The 27,351-nt window shown below is 36.1% G+C and overlaps 1 protein-coding gene and 1 non-coding gene across 10 annotated transcripts in view; both read left to right on the forward strand.

Moving 5' to 3' along the window:
* LOC129241507 (uncharacterized) overlaps positions 1-24,974 on the forward strand; it is a 65,455-nt gene extending 40,481 nt beyond the window's left edge. For 5 of the 9 annotated variants that reach the window (XM_054877876.1, XM_054877875.1, XM_054877872.1 and 2 more), the window contains exons 2-6: positions 6,284-6,496; positions 6,550-6,927; positions 11,674-12,157; positions 18,870-19,182; positions 23,159-24,974. In XM_054877876.1, the coding sequence (XP_054733851.1) occupies positions 6,364-6,496; positions 6,550-6,927; positions 11,674-12,157; positions 18,870-19,182; positions 23,159-24,400 (2,550 nt within the window). In that variant the 5' untranslated portion in view covers positions 6,284-6,363 and the 3' untranslated portion in view covers positions 24,401-24,974. The remainder of the gene's footprint in view (positions 1-6,283; positions 6,497-6,549; positions 6,928-11,673; positions 12,158-18,869; positions 19,183-23,158) is intronic. The other 4 variants (XM_054877878.1, XM_054877880.1, XM_054877879.1 and 1 more) reach the window with 4 other exon arrangements.
* Positions 5,216-5,411, forward strand: LOC129243314 (U2 spliceosomal RNA). Its single transcript, XR_008582289.1, has one exon. It is a non-coding gene; the product is annotated as a U2 spliceosomal RNA (small nuclear RNA).
* Positions 24,975-27,351: the final 2,377 nt, after the last annotated feature.

The following is a 27,351-nucleotide window of genomic DNA, read 5'->3' on the forward strand; positions in this document are numbered from 1 at the left end:
TCGTTGCAATACTACATCGCAGTTTAGGACCTCGACGACTCCTCCGGACGAGGTCAAAAAAATACCTCATCATTGATTTGTTTCACCGCCTATATCATTGATTTGTTTGTGACAGAACCGAACTTATTGTTGCATGAAGCTGAAGAAGAAATAGCTGATTCGAGGACGTGTACGTGCAGAAGACTTGAAACTTCGGAGCGCATTCAGAACGAAATTGGGCAAACGTAATACTCACGGATGAACAACATTCGAATATTATTTTTATTAACTTTTGAGCAAAAATGGCTGCAAACATTTTTTTTATAATTTGTCTGTGTATATCGTAATATTTAGTAGGTAATGCTTTCAATTAATATTTTTATCACGACTTACAGGAAAAAAATTGCAACTTTTTGCTTTATGGGGTTAGGGGTGGTCAGAGCCCCGAAAAAATATTGATTTTCAATCATTTTTGCTAGTCAGCTGCTTTATTTTACAAAAATAAAAACATAGCATTAATATGATACATCATGTTTCGGCTTGACTTTAGCAACATTTCAAAAAAAAAAGTAATTGTAAAAGTTAGCGCTGTTTGTGTGGAGCCCGTTTCTCCAGAAGTCATTTGCGGTGATCATCAGAAGTCCTTGGAGATTCATCTAAAACTAATCGGACAAGAGAAATAAGTTTTATTTATAGATAATCTTGTGCCTGATCGAAGGTGTTTTTTTCAAAATCCACAATATGGCGGCTTCAGTAAACTTTTTCCAGATTTTCGAGAAAAAAAACCGACAGTTAATTGTTTAAAAAAATCCTTCGATCAGGCATGAGTTTTTTATGTTTTTCAAAAGCAGCATACATTTTATTGAAATCTACTAAGCGGTTTTTAAGTTACAGTGATCACCAGTTCAAAAAACATAGTTTTGAGAAAAACGCATTTAAAGTTTTGCTATCGATTTATGTAGAGCCCGAGCGCCCTTTGTTAATTGTTGAATAACTTGAAAAGTAATTTTCGGATTCACTTTAAATTTTCACACAATATTTTTAAGATATTTTACTTTAAGAATATGCAAAAAAAATCAAGTTTTTTGAAAATTTTGACTACCCCTATTCTTATTTCAAAAACATTTAATCCAAGTGAGCTTATTATATATTTATATATTTATATTTTTTGTTGTATACCAGTATTATTATACCAAGTATTCAAAAAAGTTCAAAATCATGTTTTGGTTTAATTTCTTGAAAATAATAAATGCCTGCATCAAATAAGCTGTGACCTAAAATTAAGCATTATTTTTTGTTTTCTTAGTTTTCAGATATTTAAACGTACATTTCCACAAGAAATGGAGATATCTCATTAAATTTGAGTTGTTTTTCTCTTCAATGATATTAATATATCTTTAATATTCTTTTTAGTTTTGTAGTTATGAAACTTTTGAATTGATGGTTTGTGCTGCATAAAATCGGCAAGCTGTGAGCCACTATGTATGGATATGTATTTAGTTGTAATGTTTTCAAAATAGAATTTTACATGCATACACACACAATTCACATACAAATATGTTAATAACAGCATACATACATAAACATAAAATTACGCACTCATATTAAATAATTTTTTAATAGTAATTGACAGTTAGCGTGATGGCATGTCTTTTTTTAATTTCGCAAAATATATTTGAATAAAAAATTGATTTATTAGAAATTCATAACCAATTAATACACCTCATCTTGAACACAAAAGAAGATGTATCTATAGATTCATAATTCCACGATGTTACTCCACGCTGCTATTTATAACTCTATCATCAAGCTGGCGTCTCATTGAAATAACAATCAACTGCTGTTAAACTAACTAAAAAGAAAAATGCCAGGGTCAATTCACAGAATAGTTTGTTAATCTCTTGCGCTGTATGTTTAATGAAAAAGTATCTAATGAAGAGTTTACAATTATTTTATTGTTTTCGTGTATTAGGTAATGTAAATTTAATAGCATTCATTTTCGAATGAGGTAGCCACATTTACAAGCAACAACTCGCTTTGTTGTTTGCTGTTGCTGCAATATAATAAGGCAGAAAAAAACATTTTATTATCACAATCATATCTTAATACAAGGCGGCTGATGAATTTCGTGTGAGTTTTTTTGGAATAGGGTGTGTTCGAGCTGGAGTAATTGCGCAATTTTAAATTTTATGAGACAGCCAATTAATTTCTGCAGCCATTCTAATGTCACGCGCTCTAACAGTAAAATGTTGGCAATCAGATGGCCATCAGTAGCTAATCAAGCACAGTATAATATTTTTCACTGCGGGGTAGAAATGGAAGAGGAAAATCTAATTTTTATTCAATAAATATTATTTTGAAGTTTAAATTAGTTATTTATTGGTTTTGGCACTAAATTAAATTAAAATGAAACGAAGCTATTAGTCCATATATCCATTTTCCATTGACTTCTGTAAAACTGCGGGAACTTATCAGTTGAGTGTCAGCAACTGGTCAGCAGAAATGTGCGGTGAACAAACAAAAAATTTTATACTGAAATTTCCACTACAACTCTGCCATAAGCAGCCGGGATATTTAATATATCAGCTGGCTCCAGCTGGTTAAATCTATTTTACAGGATTTTTTCATAATTTGAGGCTTTATTTTCAAAAATTGTTAAAATATATTTTATTTAAAGTATCTGTCTTCGGAATGTGGAACTTCTTCCTGCCTTTGAGTGTTTGAATGGATTCCGTCCAAATAGTACCGCTCATCTTTTGAAGAGTACTTATCGATACAATTTTTAATACCCGAAGTGAAGTGTATTCCGGACAAGGCATTCTACATTAATCAAAACAAGTCGTAGTTTGAAGAAGTTTTAGATGCAATAGATTCTGTTTTTATGCGGCTTTTTTTATGCGGTTTTGAAATAGTGCGGTTGTTTTTTTAATTAAAAAATGCACGTCGACCTATCGGGAATTGTACATATAAACAAGATTCCAAACCAGCTAAGCAAAAACTCATCACAGATTATATTAGAAATGCTAACCCTACAAGTATGGAACCGCCTGCATCACCATCTAGATCAGACGTGTACATATCCTCAAGTGACGAAAGTGATTTTATGCCAAATCCTAAACGAATGCGCAACATGTGGGTAATGTCTGATTCTATTTTTGACGTAAATTTATTTTTCGATTCTGACATTTCTTAAATAAAGATATAATTTTCAAAAATATAATATTTTGTTTATGCGATTTTATGTAATTATTTCAGATTCATGCGGTCTATGGAACGTATCTATAGTTATAATATGGGACTAGTGGCCTTTTTTTATGCGATTTTATTACATTATTTCGGATTTATGCGGTTCTTAGCACTTTTGAAACGGATCTACAGTTTTACTATAGAACTGGTAGCTTTTTTTATACTGTTTCTTGTGGAACGTATCTACTGCATAAAAACAGAATCTACTGTATTCAGCTCGGGAGTCGAGTGATTTCCTGCATTTAGGTTTGTCAGTTGAAACTTTGTCCTGTTAAAAGTAGTTCTCTTCCACCGTATCTCTGTGAAGAAAAGTAATATTAACAATTTTAAATAACGATTTCCAGTAACCAAGTAACAGTGTTTAAAAATAAAAAAATAAATAATTGGCGCTTACACTTCTGTTAGGTACTTGGCCTCCTCCTCCTCCAGCTCGGCCTCCTACTGATTGGGGCGTGCGTCTTGATATTGTTTCACAAAAGGAGGGACCCACAGTTTTAAGTTGACTTCGAACGGCAAATGGTTTTCATGAGGAGTTTTTTCGTGGCAAAAATATACTCGGAGGCTTGCCATTGCCTGCCGAGTGGCGATCGCTATTAGAAACAACTTGTTCTATCATTTTGCTGTCGGCTACAGCGACAATATTTTGCTTTCTTTATAACAAAGACGCCAGGTTTTTTCCTCTTACGAAAATTAACGTTATATGGGAGGTGGGCGTATTTATCGACCGATATCGATAATTTTAACAAATTTGGACAAAAAGTAATGCATGCACTAAGTTTCATTGAAATATATTAATTTTTGCACGAGTAATCAAAAACATAGTAATCAAAACATAGACAAATAATTATCTAGGGCATAAATTAGACGATGATCGAATTTAGCACGGCAAAGTAACGATAAATGGATGTTTGTGTGGCGTGTAGTGCTGAAACCAGAATTCGCCAACACTCATTTCTTCATTGCGCTGCCAAAACAAAATTGACTAAATTGTTCCGGTGGCGCTCCACGCAGACTGTCATATTATAACCGTCTTCATTTTGGAAGAAATCTTAGCCAACAATGCCGCTGCACCATAAGCCGCGCCAAAGTGGGTTATTCGATTCCCAAGCATGACAATTCTGATTCTTAACAAAGCTGTCGAGATGAAAATGCGCTTTGTCCGAAAAGTTGGTACTTTCAGCAGATTCGTTGTAATTTCTTAGCAGCTTCCAAAACCATACAGTCATGACATGTGAAAATGAATGGCAATTTGTCTTTTAATACCAGGCTTATTACAGCTTATAAAGCAAATAAGGAGCCTTTATACAAGTATGCCATTCATCTCCAGCTAATTGAGTTAGTGCAGCTAATGTTGGGTTTATTGATAATGATCTTAATTGAAACTTAAAACTAAATTTGGTAACCAAGAGATTAAGGGCCAATGAAACGAAGAGCTTATTCAACTCAAAGCGTGTTCTATTAATTGGGGCTCACAAATCGGTTGAAGTCTCATATTAAAATTTTGTTTTATTATTTTATTTTAGTGGAATTATATTCTTTTTTGTATCATATACATATATAATTGGTGCTTACACCCTTTTTTGGTGTTTGGCCGAACTCCTCCTCCTATTTGTGGTGTGCGTCTTGATGTTGTTCCACAAATAGAGGGACCTACAGTTTCATGCCGACTCCGAACGGCAGATATTTTTTGAAGTGAAAACTTCTTTAGAATCGTTGGGAGTGATTTGAGGAAAAGTGAAACGAAAAAGCGACCCTCTTGGCTACGAAGCGTTATATTATATGTTGATATAAACGTAGCGACGAACTAAATAAAAATAACTTTTATTTTTTCTTGTGATTCGAACCAAGGATTTTGGATCGGAAGCTCACATTGCTAGTCGCTCGGCTACCGCGCCATGCTGTCGTCGCTGGCCTAAAAGTTATTTAGTTACGAAGCGTTATATTATATGTTGATATAAATAATTTTTGTGAGCGTGTAATTCTCAAAAGGTTTATTAGAAAATCTATTGACTAGGTAGTGTGGTATCTGTTCTTATCAGCTTAACATCTGATAGATCCTCCATCGGAGGACAACAAATGTTAAACTGATTTTTGGAAATGGGCGGAGTGTTTTAGGGGCTTGCTCTCCACCTCTGCCACGGGTTGGCCCGGTATTGCAGTACCGCCGGGATTTCGGCCTTGAATAAATACAAGAAGAAATATACAAATACATTTAGCTTTGGTGGGAAGAGACATAAATTTTTATATGAATACAAGTAGACGAAAATGGAAGAAATTTGTAAGTCTGTTTCTTCGGTCCGTTTGGGTATTTTTTTTGACAACATCGAAACCAAAGCATTGTATCATATTTTATCTATCATAAGCCACTCGTATCATTTGTTGAAATTGAAAACATTGAGGATGAATAATGATAAAATGAAGAAAATAAAATATGAACTTTATAGCAATATTATAATGAACCTATAATTATCCCGCTCCTAATGCTGCTTTCGTCTTATTCTCTCTCAGTTTGTTTTACGGAAGGTTTCACTTCTATCGAGTCTAACCGTTAGACTGGTATTTTTTTTTTATGAGGAGCTTTTTCATAGTAGAAATACACTCGAAGGTTTACCATTGCCTGCCGAGGGGCGACCGCTATTAAAAAAAACTCTTTCTTTATTTTGGTCTTTCACCGAAATTCGAACCTACCTTCTCTCTGTGAACTCCGAATGGTAGTTACGCACCAACCCATTCGGCTACGGCGGCCGCCATTCATTGTATCATGCATTTCATTTATTTGAAATCAATCGCGCAATTCCAATTCGAAATTAAAAAAAGCTAAATTACGAAATGTAATGGTTTAAGAATTGACATTTCAGTCGCAATTCAAAACTTTTGACTCAAAAGAGAGAATTGTCGAAATCACTGCTATCTTGTTGAATGAATGATACAAAAAACTAAGATAGTGTCACTTTGAACCTGATAAATAAATATTAAGTATTTTGTAGGTAAATTCCATTCTATTTTTTTTAATTTTCATTGAAATATTCATTTAAAATTTAGTTTTTTTTCTATACAGCATTGTAACTTTAAAGAATACGAGTATGCATTATCCTCACCGGCTGGTAAATCACGCGAAAAAATACAACAGCGACGGCAATGAAAATGAATGAAAATGCAGCTGAGAATATGACACATTCGGTGAGGAATGGAATGGAGACTTCTAGCAACAAAAATACTGACACAAATAAATGCAATTCCACGCCAACAAAGTCATCGCATAATATTGGAGGTATATTTTTCAATGCACTAACGCTTTTAGATATGAATTTAGTCGAATTCCAGATTTGCGGCGTGTACTAAAACTAACCTCTGATTGTCTTGTAGCAGACGACGACAGTTCATCGGAAAATTCTAATGAAGCCAGATCTTCAACTGCGCCGTTCTCTGCAACAGGTGTAAACTCAAAACAACAACTTGTAAAAAACGCAATTTCGATTTGTTGGCAGAAATCTCTGCAGTGCGTCGCAAACAATGGCAAACCAGGCAGTCCTTCGGCCAAATACTTTAACTGGTCATATCGGTTGCTACGTCGCAAGCAATTGATAATTTTATTAATTTTTTTGGTCTTCGTATTCTATTTGAGTAGTTCGATACGCGCCAGCAACTATGCAGATGAGCGCATACCCGTGCTGCACTACTCACATGTGCCGGGTATGAAGGGTGAGTATACGCCCAGGTGGCATTCGTGTCTGTGGGTCATGCATTTTTTTTACCCAATGATTTATATGTATTTGCATGACATTGTGAAACTCGTTTGTTTTTTATATGTTCATATCTTTCCTTGTATTTATTATACAGGCTGTTAAAAAATAATGTAAAGTATTTAAGGAGGTAATAAATAATATGGTCCAAAAGTAGAAAAATAACTCAGGAAGAATAACTTGCGATATCTTCAAAATAGTTAGTTTGCGGGCCCATATACATTAATTAATTATTTGTCTCTTTTGGTTCACATACCCCTCGAATTTATTCTTATGTAGGCACATATTGACAGTTTTATTTATACTTATTTATTTTTTAATTTTAATTATTTTTTTTTAATCCAGTTCATTCTACTCAACAAATTTTTATCAAAATGTCAAAAATGGTACTTCAACCCTCAACTTCCAGAACCATTGAAGGTACTTGAACCATTTACCCTACCTTCCAACTTTTATTATTTATCATCAGAATTAAAAAAAAAATGGTGACACCGTTTTGGTTTGCTGTACTGGTCTATAGATGGTTTTGTACAGAAACACTTTGCATTGTCTGTTTAGTAATTTCGATTTGAAGAGTTTCATTAGTGACGCGTGCAATCTGCTAGCTGCTTGGATTCTCTCATCGATGGGGAGGCTTGTTGAATACTTTCTACTCACTTTGATGCCTTAGTTGGACATTTTTCAGTTTGTCTAATGTTGGCTTATTTACTTAATATAACAAAATGCAAGTTTGACGATGTTTCGCGTTTTCTCCGTATAAAAAAATGGCGTTCAGTGGGAAAAATTAACAAAACTCAACAAAAATTTTGAGCTACTTCAAACTTTCACTTTAGTACACTAAAATTTTATGGCATATAAAACATGGCACTCAAAACAAACAAATTCTAACTAAAAATATTTAAATTTGAATGTAAATTTGTTGAATTTTTAAAAACCTCGAGCAAACTTTGAAATTGAGATTATTAAGGTCTTTGTTGAAAAATGAACTATTATATATTTTTAAACACATAAAACATTAAATTAAAGCTTTTCAATATGTGGTGTTTTTATAATTTCGGGGGATGGCCTAGTATATATTTTAAGTTCAAAATACATTTTATCTTCATGTGCTAACAGTCAATTACCTTTCTCATGAACTACAACCAGAGCACTTTTGGAGTATAATAAAATCTCAGAAAAAAAATATTGATTTTTCATCTCCGATGTCTACGTTTAAATCTGCCATTGACGCACTGTGCTGTTTAGATTGCCCTTTAATGTGAAGTGTTATTAACATTTATGAATATATAATTGGCGTTTACAACCTTTTTGCGTTTTTGGCCGAGCTCCTGTTCCTGTTTATGGTGTGCGCCTTTATGTTTTCCACAAATGAAGTAAGATGTCTACTTTTGACCCAGTGTCAGTCATATTGAGCTACCTAATAAATCCGTCATATCCTCTTGGAAAGGCTACTTTTTATTTCAGAGTTAATTCCAAAGAAAAATTACTCAAAAGCATAGAAATGAAAACTTTCGCCAGGTAATACTGCGAAAATTAGAATTACTGTTTTTGTAGATCCACAAAACGTGAGCGAAAGAGACCGCTAAGTTTGTTCATAGCACAAAAGACAAAATGAAAAGAAAATATGGGTAAAATCGTTCGGCACTTCGTTCAGGCCAAATCAGAAGAAGGCGAGGGCTAATGATGCTCTTCCGATGCCTATCGAAATTTTGCATTGCTGAAAAGAGCCTGAGGCGAAACAACATTTCATTGACGCTTCAACACAAACAGAGTAAATAGTTTTTTATTTTAAAAATGTAGTTTTATTTAAGGGGATCCATTAGTCCAGAAATTTCAAGTATTTATTTTTTTGTTTTTTCGATATTTCAAAAGTACTATATAGTATCTTAAGGATATTAACTTTGCATAACCTTTAATTATTGAGTAATGCGAACGGCAGATGCTTTTTTATGAGCAGCTTTTTTGTTTTCTCCTACTACTTCTACTACTACGTCCTTAAATATTTCATATTCTTTTTTACACTCTGAACTCGTAGATATCAGAAATTTGTGTTTTCTTCAAAATTATTTACTTTATATTTTATTGTATATAAATTTATATGTATATAAATTAATGATATCTATGTAGAAACTTAGTTTATACATACATACATACTTATTTTTAATTTCTGTTAAGCTACTAGAATTTTAAGCCATAAGAGCAAAATAGAGAAGCCCAGTTGTCATTGACATCGACAATGACGAATTCCAGAATATTAAGGGTTGCTGGTCGGTATAGAGCTGAATCAATATTTTGCCGGTTATCCTCTCAGAGGATCCATAAAGACGACTTTGAGACTGACAGCAGTAATTAATGAATGTTGGCCCCTTGGTGATCATGCGACTAAAATTAACCTGCCGTACATGCTGACACAGCTTAAGTTCAGAAAAAGCGGCTCTTCAAAATCTTTACAATACACAAGAGACAATACTTATATAAGCCAATATGCTACGATGCTTCTCAAAGTAAATTAAGAAGATTTCCAAGTTTTCTTTGAATAACTCAAGTAGATTCATCGACGCGTTCAAGTAAATCGTGGCAGCTGACAATATCAGAGTTTTCAGTAGGCAGTGTGTCGAAATCTCAGAAAATCGGTGTATCTGTTATCTCCCCAACTTTTATGTGTGGCTTTAAAAAGGGAAATTTTGACTGTGCTGCCCTTCTTGAAAGAATAAACTTTATTGTTCCAAGAAGAGAACTTCGAAATTCCTACCCTTTCTATGCAGGTAATAAAAAATCAAAGTATGCCCGAAACGCGCTAATTCAACCGGATCTCATCTCTTATCGATTGATTCTCTCTTGATTTCTTTTTGCCTAATAATGTTTTATTAACCTTCTGAAATTTTGTATATAATCTTATGTAATTTGTGTTAGTAGTCTAAACAACTTTCTTGTTCATAGACTTTCTATTTAAATAAATAAATCTTGCATCACGGTTAGCCCATGAGCCATGGGCTATAGAAGTATACTCCGGCGAAGCTATTACCAAGCACAGAAAAGTTTTTTTCAAACTTAAATACAATTTTTGCACTAATTTTCAATATCAGAGAAATAACTTTGTATACATTCTGTTAAAAAAATATCGGGAATTGTTCATTTAAAAAAGAATACTCCGGCGAAGCTATTACCAAGCACAGAAAAGTTTTTTTCAAACTTAAATAAAATATTTGCACTAATTTTCAATATCAGAGAAATAACTTTGTATACATTCTGTTAAAAAAATATCGGGAATTGTTCATTTACACATACATGTGTCTAAATTTTTTTTTTGCTGGAATGTTGGTACAACTGTATGATCTGTAAATTAGCTTGTTTTTGGCATTTAATTATATCAGTGAGGTGTGCTCTGCAATTTTCATTTCGAATAAAGAATTTGTCTTAAATTTTGTATTTTGAACGGGATTTCGTATGCCAAATCGTTGAGAATGTTGATGAAAGCCTACAGCGAGTGTGCTTTATAAAAAAGACGGCTCTACGAGTAGTATAAGGCTTTTACAAACAGTCGTGGAAGATTTGACCCGATCTGGTCGTCCATCATCGTCTTCAATGGATGAAAACGTTAACAAAGTCAAGGAAATGGTGCTGGAAAATCATCATTTAAGTTTGCGGGAGGTAGCTCGTGATCTTGGCGTGTCTCACGAATCAATTCGCCACATTTTACGCCATCAATTGGACATGGGACATGTGGCTGCTCCACTCATTCTTTCAAAAAATTCATCGGAAGAAGGTGGCTGAAGACATGCTTGAGCAAGTGAAGTGAACCGTATTCACCGGATATAGCCCCCTGTGACTTTTTCCTTTTCCCAAAACTTAAATTGCCACTCCGCGGACGCCACTTTGAGTCGAGAGAGGCCATTAAGGAGAATAAGCTGTAGAAGATCTCTTCAAACGCGTTTAAAAGGTAGCTGGACTAATCGTTGGGATACAGGCCCGACGAGAGGGGGGGGGACATCGGGTACTTTTTCCTCCGGGCCCGGAGTTTTCAGAGGGGCCCGGACTCGAGATTATACGTATTTATATGAATTAGACATCATTGGAAAGGGCCCGCATTTGCAATTTTCCCTCGGGGCCCGGGTATGCTCTCTATGGCTCTGTTGGGATATGTGTATTGCTTGGAATGAAGCCTATTTTGAAGGCGACAAAATAAATTTCGATGATTGAACTATTATTTTGCGCTTTATTGACCACTTTCCGGTACTTTTTTGACAGAATGTATACAGAAATATTGATTAGCTCTAATATTTTATTAATTTAAGTAATATATTTAATACAGCAACTGAAGATTTTCTTTTTAATTATGTTTTAACTCTCTTGCTACGATTTCGCAGTGCTACTGCTGTACTGCATTTACGTACTAACTAATCTCTTAACTAATCGTATTTTATTTGGATAGTCTGTTCAATTATTTGTCGCACATTTCATTTGTTATGTCTTATGTTTTTGTTTTACTTAATTTGCATGCTTTGACGCAACAAAATTCAAAACTACCACTTCTGGAATGTGATATTAAAAAATCTGCAATTCGCATAACTGCTTGTACCGGTTTTATTATTTTGCTTGCTGTAATGCCTTGTGCCACGTGCCACGTGTACCGTCTAATTGTTTTGTGGGAATGTGTATGTGTATGCTCCACATGCCTCTAAAAAACAAACAAATACTCACCTAGTGACCACAGAATCAGTAAACAAACAAAGGCTGTTTTCGAATGGCGAGAGTGATGTGAAACCATTACTGACACCGCCAGCCGATACTGAACTACCATTGCCACCATCTACACCGTCGCCAGTTGACCAAACAACAAACACCAAAGAATCTCTAATTGATTCAAACTTTGAAAATCCACTAACTAATGACACAAATACAATCATACGACCACCCACAGGTTATCTTGTTTGGAGTGATTTGTGCCGAATACCTGACGTGGATGTGCATGCACCGGATATAATGCAACACTTCAAGCGTGAAAAATACAAACCGTGCTCGAACAAGAAACCCCTAACAACAGTCGTCTTTAATTTGACTTCACAGGAGTACGTGCTGCAAGTCGAGGAGAGTGAAATAAAATCATTCAGCAAATCGGGCCGGATAAATTGCTGCTATCAGACTATAATACGCAATGGGACCGGTGCAAAGGCAGACGAAGACTATAGGTAAGCATTTTTTCAATGAAAATATTATACACTACATTTATTTGTATTTAATTATATATAATATTATATTCCAAGGAGAATCTATTACGGGGGCAGATACCTGTAAACGGCCATATTTTCCCTGATTTTCATTAAAATTATTTAAAATGAAGAAGTCAATATTTTTTTTTCAAAATTGGTATACAATTTATTTATACATTAAAATATTATAAATTTTTTTTTTATTTTAATCATTTCTTCCAATCGGCGGGCATTGTATCATCGGCGTCAGTGACCTGAATACAAATAACCAAACATTTTTTTGTTTATTAATGTCATAATCTCTATATATGAATTAACAATAAATAGAAAAAAAAATCGAGGAAAAAAATGTTTCAAAAAAAAAATAATAATTTTGGGGCGAATTTTCGTTCTATTTTTGCTTCGAAAAAATTATTATTTTTTTTTTTAATTTTCGAAAACTTTTAACACATAGAAAACAATATCATAAAAAAGATGTGTGCAAAGTTTCAGGAAGATCGGTCAATAACTTTTCGAGTTATCGTGTACGGCAATTCGAAAAATATAGTTTCGAGAAAAACGCCTCTAAAGTTTCAATACAACATAACTATACCTCTCCCAGCACTCGAACGCAAAGTATAGAGTCGTCACGCTTGACGATCTATAATATAAGAAATACTTAAATTTACGTTCTAAAAATTATTGACATATTCTTAAAGGGTTATATTACATTTTATGAAAAAAAAAAATTTTTTTTCGAAATTTTACAGGTATCTGTCCCCTTAAAGGTGGTATCGGCAAATTAGCTGATTTGTTTTTTTTTCTTTTGGCCGGTTCCATGTGGCTGTCAGCCCAGAATGAATCAAGACGAATTCATTTATTGTTGTCTACTTTTCCAATACTTTACTTTAGCAATCAAACGTACAAAATATTGTTGTTGGTCTAGTGCTACCACCTTTAATGAATGCGCCTTGGTATCTTCATGCATATATTATTATTTTCAATTAATCATAAATCACAATGAAAAAGAAAGAAAGAATGTAAAAAGCCTCAAGTTTCGAAAACTATTCCATTCACAACCTTTATTGCACATGGTTAAGGCAATAATTAAAGGGACTGCAACATAACATCTAATTTTCACCCTGTTTCAGCCGGCTTAAGCTACCTAATAAACGCGTGATGTCCTCTTGAAAAATCTACTTTTTATTTCAGAGCAAATTCTAAAGAAAAAGTAGTCAAATGCATGGAAATGAAAACTTTCGCCAGGCAATAATGCGAAAAATTAGCAGGCAATACTTTTTTTATTGCGCCACAAAATGTGAGCGAAAGAGGGCGTTATGTTTGCTTATGTTGTTAAAGGCAAAATGAAATGAAAATATTGAGTAAAATCGTGCCGAAAAAGTTTGCGTGTATCACTTTGCGACAACAGATTTCGAAATCGGTACAGATCGGAAGTGGGCGAAGTTGTCTAGTTATTCTCTTCCGAAGCCTAGCGAAATTTTGCATTGCTGAATTGCCGAGACGAAACATCATTTGGTTGACGCTTCAACGCAAACAAAATAAATCCTTTTTTCTTTAAAAAGTGTAGTTTTACTTTAAAAAAATTTGATGTAGGTCAGGTAATGTTTGTCGTGTGTTTCAGCTCGCGTTAACATAGGTCTTCTAAGAATGGGAAATATCTTTTTTGTGGGAAGCTTATAATCCTTAAGATATACATAGGCTGTTAAAGCTTTTTTCAAAAACATACCGAAAGTTGCAAAAATTGTTAAAATCCAACAAGTTGAAAATATGGTTTTAGTTATTACAATCGTCAAACCACGAGCTTTTAGTGTTAGGATAAAAAAATTAATAGAAAATTTGGAAAACATTACTAAATTAGAGTTTTACAAACAAAAATACCATAAAATATAGAAGAACTCGGTAACTAGGCACATACGGGTGCACATCTTAGCCGATTGGCTTGGTGCGTGACTACGATTCGGAAGTGCGCAGGTTCGAGTATCCGTGCATGAAGCACAAATGATAAAAAAAGGTTTTTCTAATAGCGCTCGCCCCTCGGCAGGCAATAGTAAACCTCTGATTGTATTTCTGCAACAAAAAACATTTGCCCCTCATAAAAAATATCTACCATTCGGAGTCGGCTTAAAACTGTAGGTCCCTCCATTTGTGGAACAACATGACGCACGTCACAAATAGGAGATGGGTTGCTGAATATAAACGTGGTCGTACAAGTCTTGAAGATGATCCACGTTGAGGACGTCCAAAAACAGCATCAACTCCAGAAATCGTAGAAAAAATACAAGATACCGTATCGGCAAATCGTGACAGAAAGAAATTTAGTATAAACCCTATGCACTTCATTCGACAGCGTAAGCAATATTTTCACTGAAGTATTGGGTTTCTGAAAGCTGTGCGCACAATGGCGAATGTGGCATTCGCTAAGAGTGGAACTAAAACAAATTCGAATGTGAATTTCTCAGCAACACTTAGACGGTTTTTGAAAGGATAAAGTGGATTTTGTGCGTCGATTCACCCCTAAGGTTGAGATTTGGGTCTATCACCATGATCTTAAATCAAATGAAGAAGTTAAAGGCTGGTGTGAACCTAGTTTTTTAGCTCCGAAACGAATTCGCCTCCAGAAATCGGCCAAAAAGGTGTTAGTATCAATTTTTTGTAATGCGAGAAGAATTTTGTTTGTGGATTACTTGCAAACTGGTAAAACAAAAGTTCTGAATATTACTGACCCCTTTTAGACTAGCTGAAGGAAACAATTCGTGAAAAAAGACCAGGTTCGCAAAAGAAAAAAAATTATTTTTACCTGAAGGCGCGTGTATATACAGTGAGTCAAAAAAGTATTGGCACACTCGAAAAATCAAAGTTCTCAGTGCTATAACTTTTCTTCTAATCCCTACTAATATTATAAATGTGAATGTAAGTTTGTTTGTTACGCTTTCACGCCAAAACTACTTAACCGATTATTATGAAACTTTGTACACATGTTATTGGAGGTGTTAGAAGTAACATAGGATACTTCTTATTAAAAAAAAGGTCTCGAGATATAGGTCAAAACGTGGACCCGGGTAACCTTCGGATGTGTATGTACAATATGGGTATCAAATGGAAGCTGTTGGTGAATGCTGTAGTTCAGAGTATTTTTCATGCCGCTCCGTGACTAGGGTCTCGAGATAGAGACCAAAACGTGGACCCTAGAATGTGTTTGTACAATATGGATATCAACTGGAAGCTGTTGGTGAATGCTTTAGTACAGAGTATTTTTCATGCCGCTCCGTGACTGGGGCCTCGAGATATAGGTCAAAACGTGGACGCGGGTAACCTTTGGTTGTGTATGTACAATATGGGTATCAAATGGAAGCTGTTGGTGACTGCTGTAGTTCAGAGTATTTTTCATGCCGCTCCGTGACTAGGGTCTCGAGATAGAGACCAAAACGTGGACCCTAGAATGTGTTTGTACAATATGAATATCAAATTGAAGCTGTTGGTGAATGCTTTAGTAAAGAGTATTTTTCATGCCGCTCCGTGACTGGGGTCTCGAGATATAGGTCAAAACGTGGACGCGGGTAACCTTTGGTTGTGTATGTACAATATGGGTATCAAATGGAAGCTGTTGGTGAATGCTGTAGTTCAGAGTATTTTTCATGCCGCTCTGTGACTAAAGTCTCGAGATAGAGACCAAAACGTGGACCCTAGAATGTGTTCGTACAATATGGATATCAAATTGAAGCTGTTAGTGAATGCTTTAGTACAGAGTATTTTTCATGCCGCTCCGTGACTAGGGTCTCGATATATAGGTCAAAACGTGGACACGGGTAACCTTTGGTTGTATATGTACAATATGGGTATCAAATGAAAGCTGTTGATAAGTGCTTTAATACGGGGTAATTTTCATGCCTATTGATGACTAGGGTCTCGAAATATATGCCAAAACGTGGACCCGCCGTGTCTTTGCACCGAATTAAACCAAACTTACACACATTGTTAAGTAGGTATTGAAGATGGTTTCCGTATAGTTTGGATACCTATTGGTAGATAGAGTCTCGAGATATAGGTCAAAACGTGGACCCGGGTAACCTTTGGTTGTGTATGTACAATATGGGTATCAAATGAAAGCTCTTGATAAGTGCTTTAATACGGGGTAATATTCATACCTATTGATGACTAGGGTCTCGAAATATATGCCAAAACGTGGACCCGCCGTGTCTTTGCCCAGCGAAGCGGGCCGGGTTTGCTAGTGAAAGTATAAATAAATAGAAAACTGTATTTCATAAATGCATTCCTAAATGTATTTATTCATTACGTATCTGAGCAAAAACAGATTAATTAGAAGCTCAACCTTGAAAGGTAAAATAAGGCACAAATTGACATCAAACAAGTTTTGGCACATTCTTTATGTTAGCTTTTCACTCTTGCTTTTTTACTTATTCGTACGTTTTAAGAATTGCATACGGTCGCAATCACTTTTGATCGCGTTTTCAACGGGCATAGACCAAAATGGGCCGTGGTGGAAATTAGCAAACTTGGCGATAAATCATGATCCAGCATTCGAAATATCGTAATGCATTATTGCAATACTGGCAGAATAGCTCCGGAGAACAGATCTGGCCGCCAAAAAAATTTAACCGAACGACAGGAGCAAATTGTGGTGTCAAAGGTGGCACAAAATCCAAAAACTTCGGCTGTAAAATTGTGCGAGACTCTGCAAAATTCATTTAAAATCAATTCCAAGCCTCAAAATGTTCGGAATACCCTATATAAGGCTGGCTATCATGGTCGGGTTCCTCGACGCAAACCCTTCATTTCGATGGTAAATAAGAAAAAGAGGCTTACTAAACAGCATTTAAATAAGCCCGACGCTTTTTGGAACACCACCATATTTATTAATGAATCAAAATTCAATTTATTTAGGTCAGATGGAGCACAAAAGATTTGGCGAAAGTCAAATAAAGAGCTTCAAGAGAACAACCTGCTCAAAACAGTTAAACACGGTGGAGGAAATGTGATGGTTTGGGGGTATTTCGCGGCATCTGATTCTATGCCAACTTTGAGTCATCACACGAGTGTTGAACCCACCCCATCAGGGAAGGCCACTCGTGTGATGTCAGGGCTTCCCTATCCACCACCTGGGACGCACCCGATGGGAGATCAGGCAACTCAATTACTTGATGCTTTCCATTTCAATTCAACCGGGCTATTCGGGTCATGTTCTTCGATTTCGATGTAACTCAAATATGTTGCTCTCTGGTCAAAATAATGAGACACGTATTTTTTTGTTCGCCCGAAAAAATTTTTTTTCAAGATTTATCGGCAATTTTGTTCTTCGGCTCAAAATCGATTTTTTTTCATTATATAAGATTTTTTTTTTTGTTAAATGCTCATAACTTAGTTAAAAATGAAGCGATTTTAATGATTCTGGGTTCAAAATTATCGTCATTACTTACACGAGCGACTTCACGTAGAAAGAATTGGAAAAAATTATTTGAAAATTTTTTATTTAGCAAAAAACAAAAAGTGCGAAACAAAAAAACAGAAACGGTTCATTTTTGACTAAGTTATGGGCATTTAAAAAAAAATTTCTTATATAATTAAAAAAAATCGATTTTGAGCCGAAAAACAAAATTCCCGATAACTCTTGAAAAAAAATTTTTTCGGGCGAACAAAAAAATACGTATCTTATTATTTTGACCACAGAGCAACATATTTGAGTTACATCGAAATCGAAGAACATGACCCGAATAGCCCGGTTGAATTGAAATGGAAAGCATCACTTTTAATTTTACTCCCATTGTAAGGCTCCGCATACAATTCTACTGAAAACCGATAAACTAAAAGCTTATTAAATAAAAATAATATTTTCCCTTACAAAAAAATTGTCCTATACACAAAAAGCGAATCCGCAAATGATGAGCCTACACTTTTGACCCTCGCCGTTCTTCATTTTACAGAAATTAATATCATTATTGCCTCGTGTTAATAGGTATTAATTCTGATTAAAACTGTGATGTGACAGACGGTTGATTTTAGGATTAGTGAACTACTGATTTGCTTATTGCATAGTTTTGTCAGTAAAAGATGGGTAACAGCTGACCTGATGCTAGGAAATAATTATTTATTTAAAAAAATTCTTTAATTGCAATTTTTCAAACTGCTCCGAAATATAAAAATAAAATAATGAAGTTTCTTCCCTCTTAGTGCAAACTAGCATTGCATTCAGTCTTGCTTGTTCTTCTCTTTAAATGTTTCATTATTTTTCAATCACAATAGATATTCGCTTCTATTTTTCGGCAATGTTGCCATCGAAAATTCACCTAATCCGCTTGAATTATGAGAATTCCGAAATAAGTCGTTAATCCCGATTGACGCCACGCATTGCGGTGATAATTTTCTACCGTCAGCATGATTACTACGCTACTAAACAATATATATGATGAATTTGAATTTGCACTGATCTTACCGTTAGAATTTCTTTGACAAATAGGATCCCTAGTGCATGCATATCACGAAAGAACTGCCAATCGCCGGTCCATTCATTTAAAACTGGTTTTAACCCAATTGTTCTCCGATACCGATGCTTCCAATTAAAAATCCTAAATAAATTATCAATTTATAATATATTAACTGCCATAAATGAATAATTCAATTGAATTTGTTGTACTTATTTCTTATATTTACTTTTTTCGTTTGTGACTAATTTTAGACTTGGAAAATGTGTTCCTTTTAAAAGAAAAGTCTCTCTACCGCCTTCGATCCATAGCATTTTAGTGCAGTGTGATTCCAAAAAGCGAAATGTCTATAAAAATGGGCATCCTTTGATCAACGAACAACCAGACGTACGAGAACGTTTGAAAACATGGAAAGAGAAGGATGCTAAGCGAGGACGCACGAAACCGCCCAGCGTTCTAATGATCGGCATTGACAGTATATCTCGTGTAAATTTGATACGAGCCATGCCGAAGACAGCGCAACATTTATACGACAATGAATGGTTCGAGTTGAGTGGCTATAATAAGGTAAACGAAATCAATTTAAATAAATTTTTATTAGGACCGATACACTTGACATTTACAGAAAAGTTTTCCTGGAACTTTTGTCCCATGCCTTTAAAAACCTATAAATCTGACAAGTATTCCAAAAAACAAAATTTTATTTTCTTTAAAAATAAGGTACTCGTATCATTGCTTTCCGCTAAACAAAACCGCAGTAGGTTTTTGCCAAATTATTGTGGCTTTTATTGTATTTGCTCCTCAGCTAATTTCTGCGTTAAAAAACAAAATTTAACAAAATGTGTTTCCTGTAAACCTGTCCATTTCACATCCAAAGCACAAATACAATGATCAAGAAAATCAGCAGAAAAAATGCGCGTTATGTAGAAAAACAAAAAACTTTTTTTTAAGAATAAATTTTCGCAGTAATATCACAGCCTAATTTCACATCCTCGTTTTTTGAATAGAAGATGACATGTACGTGCTTCCGAAATGTATTCCTCCTGAACTGAATCTCTTACAATGGCTTATTAATCATCTGTTTTGGGTTGGTGGAGTTAAAATCGATGTTATAGGAAAGGCTAAATAAATTAGGTCTGTGTCAGAAAAAAGGAACCGCGATTATTCATGTAGTATAAAAGAAACATATATATTTAAATTTTTGTTTTACATGAAAGTATGTACAAAACTACGAGTCGCAATTACTCCATAAGCCGTAGAGTCTCCATCGTTTTCGAGTATAGCCTGGCTTCTTCTAGGCATGATTTGAACCAGCTTTTCTGCGTAGCTCGTCGACAAAAAGGATCAGATTTTGCGAACTTGACGTAGGAGTTGCTTTAAATCGTGGACTGGCTTTTCATAATTCCCCACACATTTTCAATGAGGTTAGCGTCTGGGGACTGGGAAGGCCAGTTCATTACTGTATGTGGCTTTAATGATGTTGGACGGTAGGTTATGTTCGCCTCCTTTATTCGTCGTTCGATGGTGTTGATACTCACACACAAGCTGATTTCACATAACAACAAACTTTTTTGATTTTTTATTCACTTTGGTAATTTGTTGATTTTTTAATCACGGAATAAGATAATTGCGGCCCTTTTGAATACGTGCATAAAAATACCGCCTCGAAATGCTTCGCGTAGTTCTCACTCATTTTTGTTTGGTTGCGTTTACGGGAAAGTTCCGAACGACACTAACCTGAGTTAGCACTGGCGTCGCAGCCCTTGAGTGGGACTATTACGCAGCAAAAATCAGTGCGAAATATATCTTGAAGTTACAAGAAAAAATTGGTTATTTTCTTTTGACGCAGATTGTAGGTCATAAAAGCTACCAAGAAGATTTTTATATGACGCTATGTTGTGGTTAACCAAAGAATGAAGAAGAAAACGAAAATAAAAATATTAAAAAAATACTTTGAGCATCTTGGAAACGACCGACTAAAAACTTACTTAATTTTTAGGCTAATGTAAAATATAATTATGTACTCATATACTCACTCGTTTATACGTTTGAAATTTTTGAGTATTTAGTGCATAAATATGTTCTACTGATCGAGAAAAGCCCCCTTCCTAGTCCGTAAATATAGGGGCAACTGAAATCCTATTTCAAAAGAATTTATTACTTAAATCATCAACAACTACATCCCCGTTTACAGTTTTTAACGGCATTTTTATGCAACCTATCTTCGCTTCCTGCCCACCGTGACTCAGTGTGTTCAAATAATAAATTATTTTTTCAGAATTCAGCAAGACGTTTTTAAATATACAATTCTTTTCAATGATTATAACAAAAATGGTGACTGGGTATATGAAGCACAAACGTTGAAATAAATATTCATTCAGGGAAATATCGTTTCGATCAAACTTTATACCACCATTTCGCACATTTGCTCATAAGCAACTCTCTCTAGCGCCCAAGCAGATATGCACGAATAGAAGTGACGGCTTCAAATTCTGTGTAAATAAATAAAATAAAATAAATATGTGTTTTGTTTTCTTAGTTTTCAGATATTTAAATACATATGCAGTCTGTCTAATGGAACGCTTAGAAGTTAGAAACTATTTGACCAAATCGATTCTAACAAACTGCATATTATTTATTATACGCAATGTATTCACTAAAATGTAGAATCGAAACCATTAGCTATAATGGTTTCACATCTTCAAGTCATTGGTTGGTTAAATAAAGTGGTGATTCGTCCAGAATCCTTTCAACGTTTGCACACCATTGTTGCCACATCCTCGCTACCAATGGTAGTGGTAATGGTTATTTACGGCATGACTATATCCAGCCTGTGCGATTCTGCACGAATGCTATTCATGGCAGATCCCCCTCTTGCTAGTTCAAGTCATACTATGTAATAATTTCTGCGCAAGTCGTAGAGCTAATCGGTTCCAGATCAGTAGAATTTGCTTTGCAAACTGTTTGACGGCCCCTATTTGTTTTCCCTTGAGTTTTTGCTTAATTTTTCCGCAAACATTTTCAATAGGGTTGGCATCAGGCGCTTGAGAAAGCCAATCCAACATTTTAATCTCATTTTGTTGTTTCCACTCTTCACACCATCGGCTACGATGCTTGGGTTCGTTGCCTTCTTGTAAAATGTAAGGTTGGCTAGTTCTTCCAAACATCTTTTCAGCTGACCAAAATAAGTCTCTTTGGTAAATTTTATTCATTAAAAATACATTCAAATTGGTGGTAAACACAAATAAATGGCCAAACCCTTTTTCAGAGACGCATCCCAAGACACGAATCTTAACTGGATGCTTAACGGTTCTTTGAAGTCGTCGATTATCAGCAGTACACCAGGATCGATATATCGATAGGAAGATTCATCCGTGAATATTACGTTTACCCAGTTCCGTTCTGAATTCGCCTTAGCCCATGCAAGCCTTTTTTCAATGTGTGATAATGCGAACGGCGGATTTTTTAAGGTGCTCCGGAATTTCGGGGTCTTCTGCATATAAACGTCGTCGAATCTTGTGTTTGGTTACATTAACACCCCTTTCCTTAAAACTGCTTCTGATTACGTGCCGTTTTAATACCATCATGTGGCCGTTTTGATACCATTTCATTTTGGTACCATACCTTTTTATTTTTCTGGTGACCTTAGCAGTGGTCACCGGGGCATCATTGGCAGGGCTCGCCTTGGCGGCCTTACCAGAGGCCCCCATAGAAACCTTTCCAGAGACTGTCTGAAGTCGGCTTAGACTAAGAAGCGGGGTGCTGTGTCGGGCACCTCTCGTCGTACATTGGTCGACAATCGTTTTTTGGCTGGAGGCCAGTAGATCGTCCTCAGAAAGCGTACCCAGCACACACTCAGTTTTCTCCTTAACTCCTTCTTTTCCTTTATTTATGTTAGAATCCATTCGCTATTTGGTCCCACGAGTAGGCACGGAGGGGGTGGTCCGCCACGGCAGAGCCGGCATACCGCGGTAAGGCACTTAATACAACCGACCTTACCTGGGCATCGGAGGGGACCGTTACAGACTGGCTGCTTAGACACTACCAGCCATGCAGCTCTCGGCACGGGTACCTCTACACCTTAGCTTAAAGTGCTGACAAGGCCATACCGCCTTGTCACCGGTCGACAGAGTCTCGTTAGCGAAAACAGGGAGTACCAAGTCCAGGACATCAAGTCTTGGACAGTGGGCAGAGGTTGCCATTTGGAGAGGAGTGGCTATATTGTTCGCATCACTTTCCCATCTAATCCCCCATAGAAACTGTAAATTTGCCGAAATTTTCAATGCGATTTCCACACAGTGCCGGCGCTTGTGGGTCCTTTTGATCTGTCGAACTAAGTGCAAATCTCGAACGGTTTCCCAAAAATTTTTTAAATTTTACTTACATTTTTTTCAACCACAATGTTCACACAAAAAAAAACTGTAAAACTTCACCGACACAAAAAAGGGACACTTGAACTTAAGAAGGGACACCCAATATTTCATTTCTTGTAAAAGATTGCTACTTTAAAATAACATTTTTAATTGCTTTTTCTTTTTATCAGATAGATGACAATACATTTCCGAATTTTATGGCCTTACTTGCTGGTTACAATAAATACAATACCGTGGAGAAATGCCCTCCAAGGGTCTTGGGTGCCTTAGACAATTGCAGCATTATCTGGAATGCTTTCCGCGAGCATGGCTATGTCACGGGCTATGGCGAAGATGCTGCAGAAATCAGTACATTCAACTATTATAAAGTGGGTTTCGTGAAACCACCCGTTGATTACTATTTACGTCCATTCCAACTCGCTGCAGAACATCATTTATATAAAACTTTAAAATCAGGTCTCACCTTCTGTCTTGGCTATCAGCAATCAGCACAATTTGTGCTGGATTACGCCATTGAATTCGCAACACGTTTCAAAGACGATCCGCTGTTTGGTTTATTTTGGGCGAATTCCTTTAGTCACAACAACCTGAGTGATTCCTCATCGATGGATATTGTCGTGCTTAATTATTTGGAGCGCTTGGCAAAGTTGGGCATACTCGATCGCATGATAGTCGTTTTCTTCAGCGATCACGGTCTTCGTTTTGGACCCGCCCGTACAACAGCTTCCGGTCATATGGAAGAACGTCTACCATTCATCTTTATATGGTTACCGCCGTATCTGAAGCAAAAATATCCAAGTTTTGTGAATGCTTTGAGTGTGAATAAAAATCGTCTCACCACACCATATGATCTGCATATGACACTCAAGCATTTCCTTAATTTGTCTCAGCGTATCGACGAAAACGACAAGGGAAGAGTCCTAAGTGCGGCTGAGGGTTGTAAGAGTTGTCAAACGCTTTTGGCGCCGGTACCTTTGGATCGCTCTTGTAACGACGCGGCCATCGAAGAGCACTGGTGCACTTGTATTCCCTATACCAAAGTAAATAAAAAATCGAATATCGTACAAAAACTGGGTAACCTAACGGTTAACTATATAAATGAACTCGTGCGCAACTTCCGCAACGGCACATTGACTTCGCTCTGCCGCACTTTGCACCTCGGCAATGTGATAAGTGCGCATCGCTCAAATGAGGCTTTTCGACCAAAAGACATAAATGGCACAGCACTGGATGTTTATCGGCTTCATTTAGTTACAAAACCGAATAGTGCAGACTTTGAGGTAACTCTGCGGTATAATCCAGATACTGAGAGTATTCAGTTTACAGGCGAGATAAGTCGCTTGAATTCGTATTTCAAAGATTCGCATTGTGTGTTGGATAGTTTCGTTAAGAAGTACTGCTCCTGCGCATAGCACAAAGCGCTCACCACAGCGCCGAAAAATAGCACACCGAGCAAAGCGAAGTGATTATTGTGGACCGCCTTCCAGCGTGGGAGGTGAAAACCGTTTTAAGTTTCATTTTATTCAAAAATTCAAGCCTCAGCTAGCAATTTAATTTAGCAAATGAATGACAATTTTTGTATTAAGTACATGAAAATGTATGTGTGTGTGTACATCTATGTAGGGAAATGTATATACGAATATATGATATAGAGTAGAAATCTTAAGTGCATACATACATACATGTGTACATATGTATGTGCTAAATTATTAAAATTAAACAATAAATACATACGCTTGCCAAAATTACTCTTAACAAACAAACGCGACAATGTTTTAAACGAAACAATATACATGCACGCATACATACATATACAATAAATATATATATAACATTTAGTATTTACGATTAAAATAAATATATCAATGGAAATGCTTTAGCGGTATGTATGCTATCCGTAGATTTATGTATGTATGTAAACTTTTACAAATGCTAAAATACTGTGATTTGTAGTCAATACTTTAAATTAAGATAATAAATAATTATTTTGTATGAAAAGAAAAAATGTGTGAGTATATGTAGTTTTATTTCCAAAACTCAAATGTTATTTGTGAATCGCAAAAAATTAAAAATAATGTCAGGTATTTATCTATATATATAAAAGAAAGTCATGTTAGTTACACTAAAGGGTGTTTTTTTTTAGAGGTTAGGTTTTCAAGATGAAATAAAACGTATATAATTTAATGTTATGGCCAAGAATTTAGCTTTATTATAAAGATAAGGGCTTGCCATTATGTTTTAAAAATGATTTCGGGCAAGTGGCCGCCGCGGCTGGCTCGAATAAATTCCAGTCGAGAGGCCCAATTTTCGACCACTTTTTGCAGCAATTGGGGCCGTATGTCAGCAATAACGCGCCGAATATTCTCTTCCAAATTCCTCTTCCGTCAATCGTCTCGGACTTATCTGCGTAGACAAGCGACTTCACATAGCCCCACAAGAAATAGTCCAGCGGTGTTATATCGCACGATCTTGGAGGCCACGCCACAGGTCCACGGCGCGAGATAATGCGCTCACCAAAAGTTTCCTTCAATAAATCGATTGTTGCGTTGGCTGTATGGCATGTAGCGCCGTCTTGTTGGAACCAAAGGTCGTCCACATCAACATCGTCCATTTCAGGCACGAAAAAGTCATTAATCATGGCTCTATAGTGCTCTCCATTGACTGTAACATTATGGCCGGCTTCATTTTTAAAGAAATATGGACCAATGATTCCCTCTGCCCATAGAGCATACCAAACAGTGACTTTTTGAGGATGTAACAGCGTCTCAGCAATGGCTTGTGGATTATGTTCACTCCAAATGCGACAATTTTGCTTATTGACATACCCATTCAACCAAAAGTGAGCTTCATCGCTGAGCAAAATTTTCTTCGATGCGTCGCGCGAACCGAACCATTATTTTCGTAATAAATTTACACGATTTGCAAACGTTGTTCAGGTGTAAGTCTATTCATTATGAAATGGCAAACCAAACTGAGCATAAATCAAGTGACAGCTGTCAAAAAGACCATCTACGAAAAAAGTAGTGCCAACTTGAAAACCTAACCTCTAAAAAAAACACCCTTTATTTATAACTCGGGAACGGCTGAACCGATTTGGCTGAAAATTGGTGGAGAGGTAGCTTAGAACCAGGAGACGGACATGGGATACTTTATCCCATTCGAACGCGTTTCCGTGAAGTCACTATAACAACATGGTATAACAAAAACGCATCTATGGTTAAGTAGAAAATTTGATAATATAAATTTTGTCACAAATATATAATCACGGTAATTTGTATTCTCTTTGAATCATCATTATCAATGCCGCGACCACGACCATCGAATCTTTCCCGACAAAGCCGTAATGCAAGAAGGATACGAAACATTGCGAATGAAACGACTGCAGAAACACAAGGAATTGCCCGTGAAGAGCGCCGCGTTAGTATGGCTTGACTTCTTGCTTCTCAATCACAAGAGCAAAGCGAGACAGTCCGTGAAACGGCTCGGTTAGCAATGCGAAATCGTCGAGCGAATAACAGAGATCAACAAGTAGATCATTTTCGACGCACAAGAAGAGAATTATCAAGTGCTGGTTTAAATCGAGCAGCGTTTCGATATGATTGCAACACTGATTACTGCTTGCATCCTAGCGTTTGCATTGGGCCAATGAACGTTGTTTGCGAGTATTGTGACGCATTGATGTTTTCCGGAGAAGAAAAATTGAAGAACCAACATGTAATATTTAAAAAAACTCAGCAATGGCCAAAGTTTTATCAGCATCGAAAATCATCATCTGGGACGAATGGCGCACAAACGTGCATTAGAAGCACTTAACCGAACACTGAAAGATATACGCAATGACTCGAGATGTTTTGGAGACGCAATGATTTTACTGTCTGGCGACTTCCGCCAAACACTACCAGTAATTTCAAGATCAACGGCTGCTGACGAAATAAACGCTTGCCTCAAATCATCGAATCTATGGCGCTATGTGAAGAAACTTCAGCTAACAACAAACATGAGAGTTGCATTACTTAATGATACATCTACTGAAGATTTCTCTGAGCAATTACTGACTATCGGTAAGGGTCGAGTACCTGTCGACGAATCGAGCGGATTGATTTCATTTCCTCAGAATTTCTGTAACTTTGTCTCATCGAAAGACGAACTGGTAATTGAATTGAATTTTTAGACTCCTTGAATGTGTCTGGCTTACCACCGCACAATTTACGCCTAAAAGTTGGTTCCGTAGTAATCATGCTTCGAAACATAAGCCCACCAAAACTTTGCAACGGTACGCGTTTGGTGGTAAATAAATTGATGAACAATGTGATTTACGCGACGATACTTAAAGCAAAATTCGAAGGTGAAGAAGTTCTCATTC

This window comes from Anastrepha obliqua, chromosome 3 (assembly GCF_027943255.1).
Source record: "Anastrepha obliqua isolate idAnaObli1 chromosome 3, idAnaObli1_1.0, whole genome shotgun sequence".
Lineage (NCBI taxonomy): Eukaryota > Metazoa > Arthropoda > Insecta > Diptera > Tephritidae > Anastrepha > Anastrepha obliqua.